This window comes from Lactuca virosa, chromosome 3 (assembly GCF_052849685.1).
Source record: "Lactuca virosa cultivar CGN04683 chromosome 3, Lactuca_virosa_CGN04683_v6, whole genome shotgun sequence".
Lineage (NCBI taxonomy): Eukaryota > Viridiplantae > Streptophyta > Magnoliopsida > Asterales > Asteraceae > Lactuca > Lactuca virosa.
The window spans coordinates 218,881,227-218,884,270 of record NC_136428.1 but is presented as its reverse complement, the minus strand read 5'-3'; the positions used below and the strand labels follow the sequence as shown (position 1 = coordinate 218,884,270).

Here is a 3,044-nt window from a genome sequence, read left to right as displayed (position 1 = left end):
ACACCCATCCCAAGTTTATCTGTTTTTTCCAAATTTTTTTACCTATCTCGTTTAATGCGTGTAAAATATTGTTCATCGTTTTCTCTAATACCTACAACGATCACAAGTCCATCGTCATTACAATACTTCCACCTTCGTTTTCACACAACCCATGTTCTGATCATCATCTACAACCTATCATCTTCTCATAGAAAACGACTCTAGATTTTGGTTCTAATTTTTAGTTCAAAATCGATGGATTAGTTTTTTGCTTATGGCGGCTGAGGGAAATTACAGGAGTTTATGAACTTCGGCGTGGATGATACGAGGTCAGCAACAAATCAACGACAATGGGGTCAAATATGTGAAGGAGCAACAAAAGACTGTTTGGCTCTTGCATTTGAGAGAGAGAGAGAGAGAGAGAGAGAGAGAGAGAGAGAGAGAGAGAGAGAGAGAGCCATTATTTATTTTGTTTTTTTTTTAAGGTTTAGTTAAAATTAATTATAACAAGAAAATGATATAAAAGTTTTTTTTTAGATAGGGTGCGAGACAACTATTATATAAATTGAAAAACATTCTATAAAGTTTTTTAAAATTAAGGATTATATATGAGAAACCACATAGACCTTTTGTCTAAGATAATTAATAGATAGGAGTACACAAGTTTTTTCCTTGGTATACAACAATTTGATTCATTGAGTGCTGAAGTGCATGTGCTCGAATCAATAATTTGATCGATTAAGTGCATGTGCTCGAATCAATGGCCATTTGATAGTCCAATAAGTCTTTGGGATTAACTAAAGTCCACCGAACAAAATTTCCCATAACAAGGCAAACATCTTTGAAATTAATTCTAGCGTCCAACTTTCTAGTTAAATAGATAATAAAGTTCAAAAACACATCGAAGTAAGTTCAAATTCTAAGATTGATTCTTCAACTTCATGATTACGATCTTTTCTTGTTGATGGTTCTTCCTTTGTGCCTCTTGATCACATGCACATGAAGCAGGTTGCCTTTCACATGAGTAAACTGAAGTGTATTACACTTCTTTATGTCATTACCCTTCCAGAAATCGTACCATCCTCTTGTTAGGTTTGGGAAGTTTATCTTTCCGTACTTACTTACCCCCACTTTCCAGATCTTCCCTTCGTTGGTCCTCAGACGCACACTGTCGTACCTATTCAGTCTGGTGGCTTTCCAAAAAGTCATTGTCATCGGCTGCCGTACATATACATACATTCCATTAAATTCTCCAAGAAAACATATTACTAATTACATAACTAAGGGGTAATTGAAAAAAAAAAATTGAAGTATATATACTTTCAGATTAATTCATAGGTACTTTTTAAACATTTTATATACTAACAAAAACTTACCGTTTTATGTAAACTTTTGTAGAAGATGGTTAAAAGTTGATAACTTTGTTATATTAAATACAGTTGATAAAAATATGTTTCAGTGATTGATAAACTTGTGAAACTGTTTTGCATTTTTTTGCAATTAATCTTATTATACAATAAAGGCTAAATGCAAAATAATAATAATAATAATAATAATAATAATAATAATAAATTCAACATGTTTGCTCTATTTTATTAATTCTTGCTAAATAGTATATATTTTTCAATGTATTATATATTTATTTTCTATATTTTTATTTAAGTATCACCTTAGATATTACATAAATTTTACATAAATATCATAAAAAAATGATAGTATGTTATATTAAATAGTAAAAACAATGTCTTCTGTGTATTTTAAAAAAACAGTGCAAGTATGTTGGATTTTTTTTTTCGATTAAAAATGCATTAATTAATTAATTAATTAATTACCAATTGATGAAGGTAGGATTTCCGGAGAACCTTCCTTATCGACTTGTGCACCTTTTGCAGGGAATCATCATCGTCATCGTCATGATTATTACTGGTTTCTTCTTTCACGCAGCGTATCATCCCATCACCTGCACCTCCATGCATCACCTCAGCTGTCACTTTGTCCACCAACAATAGGCGGCGATCGGCAGTCGGCAGTATCGAACGGAAACTACGTGAAGAACTAACTGGGTGTTTGAGACAACCATTCGGTGCATAGAAGAAGACCTGAAAGGTTGAGTTTGGAGAAGCAGAGAGAAGCCAGAAGACAAGAAAGTCGCCCACTTGAAGAAGATTGTCCTTAACGAATTTGAGCCATCCATCCTTAAAGTAGTGTTTGTCTTCGTTCTTTGAGTATTTCACAATCCATTTGACAGCTGATTTGGGTTTGAGAACAAGTGTCTGTTTCTTGTTGTTGCCCTTTTCCAAAAACTTTTTCGCAAAAGCAGTCGGCAATGTCTGCAAAATATGACGAATAACTGAAGGTATGTGTGATTACAAGCAACGAAAATGGTGTGTGAGAGAGAAGGAAAGAGATGGACTCACAAGGTAGTCTACCGAGTCATTTAGTAATATCTTGAAGAAGGAAGCTTTATCTCCATTGCTAAAATTCATTATTGACTGAACAAAGAATAAAGAAGCATCAGGGATGTTAGCCAACCCCATAAAAATTACTCTGAATTCAGAGTTTTAGCCTTTTAGACTTAAATATACGGTTGGGTTTAATGTTCTTGACTGAACAGCTGCTCTTTTATTTTCATTTTTTTTATACCTTTAATGTTTAGTTATTGTTGGATAAGCTGAAATAGTTGTCATAAGGGGATAAAAGGCAACTTACCTAATGAAGCAGTCCGGTGGCGGAAGGAGGAGGTACCGGTGGCGGAGTCCCTCTCTGAATTTTTTTGATTGGTGGGTTGTAGAAGCCTAGAAGGGACGGTAAATGTTAATATAAAAATCAAATGAAAGATTAAGTTACAAAATTATTATGTGGCGCATTGTAAATTATAATTTTACTTTGGGGAATGACACAAACGCTTATATAATGTTTTATAATGTCAATCAGTGTCTAAAGTTATTTTATGATTTTATAAGGTATACAATAAGTTATGAGTTATGGCATGCTTTTTAGTCTTTTTAACCTTTAATACACGGATATGTCATGTGACATGTAACCATTTTGAACCTAACAAAACT

The 3,044-nt window shown here is 33.2% G+C and overlaps 1 protein-coding gene across 2 annotated transcripts; it reads right to left on the bottom strand.

Moving 5' to 3' along the window:
• Nucleotides 1–759: 759 nt before the first annotated feature.
• On the bottom strand, nucleotides 760–2,831 carry LOC145166994 (putative B3 domain-containing protein Os03g0621600). 2 transcript variants are annotated; one of them, XM_079086065.1, is made up of 4 exons: nucleotides 2,689–2,831; nucleotides 2,397–2,471; nucleotides 1,812–2,309; nucleotides 760–1,197 (listed from the first exon to the last, which is right to left on the bottom strand). In XM_079086065.1, exons 2-4 carry the CDS (start codon nucleotides 2,463–2,465, stop codon nucleotides 925–927), a joined length of 840 nt encoding a protein of 279 aa, XP_078942191.1. In that variant the 5' UTR covers nucleotides 2,466–2,471; nucleotides 2,689–2,831; the 3' UTR covers nucleotides 760–924. The 2 variants fall into 2 exon arrangements, with proteins under 2 accessions (XP_078942191.1, XP_078942190.1); XM_079086064.1 differs by lacking the exon at nucleotides 2,689–2,831 and having other exon boundaries at nucleotides 2,397–2,559.
• Between the last annotated feature and the right edge of the window lie 213 nt (nucleotides 2,832–3,044).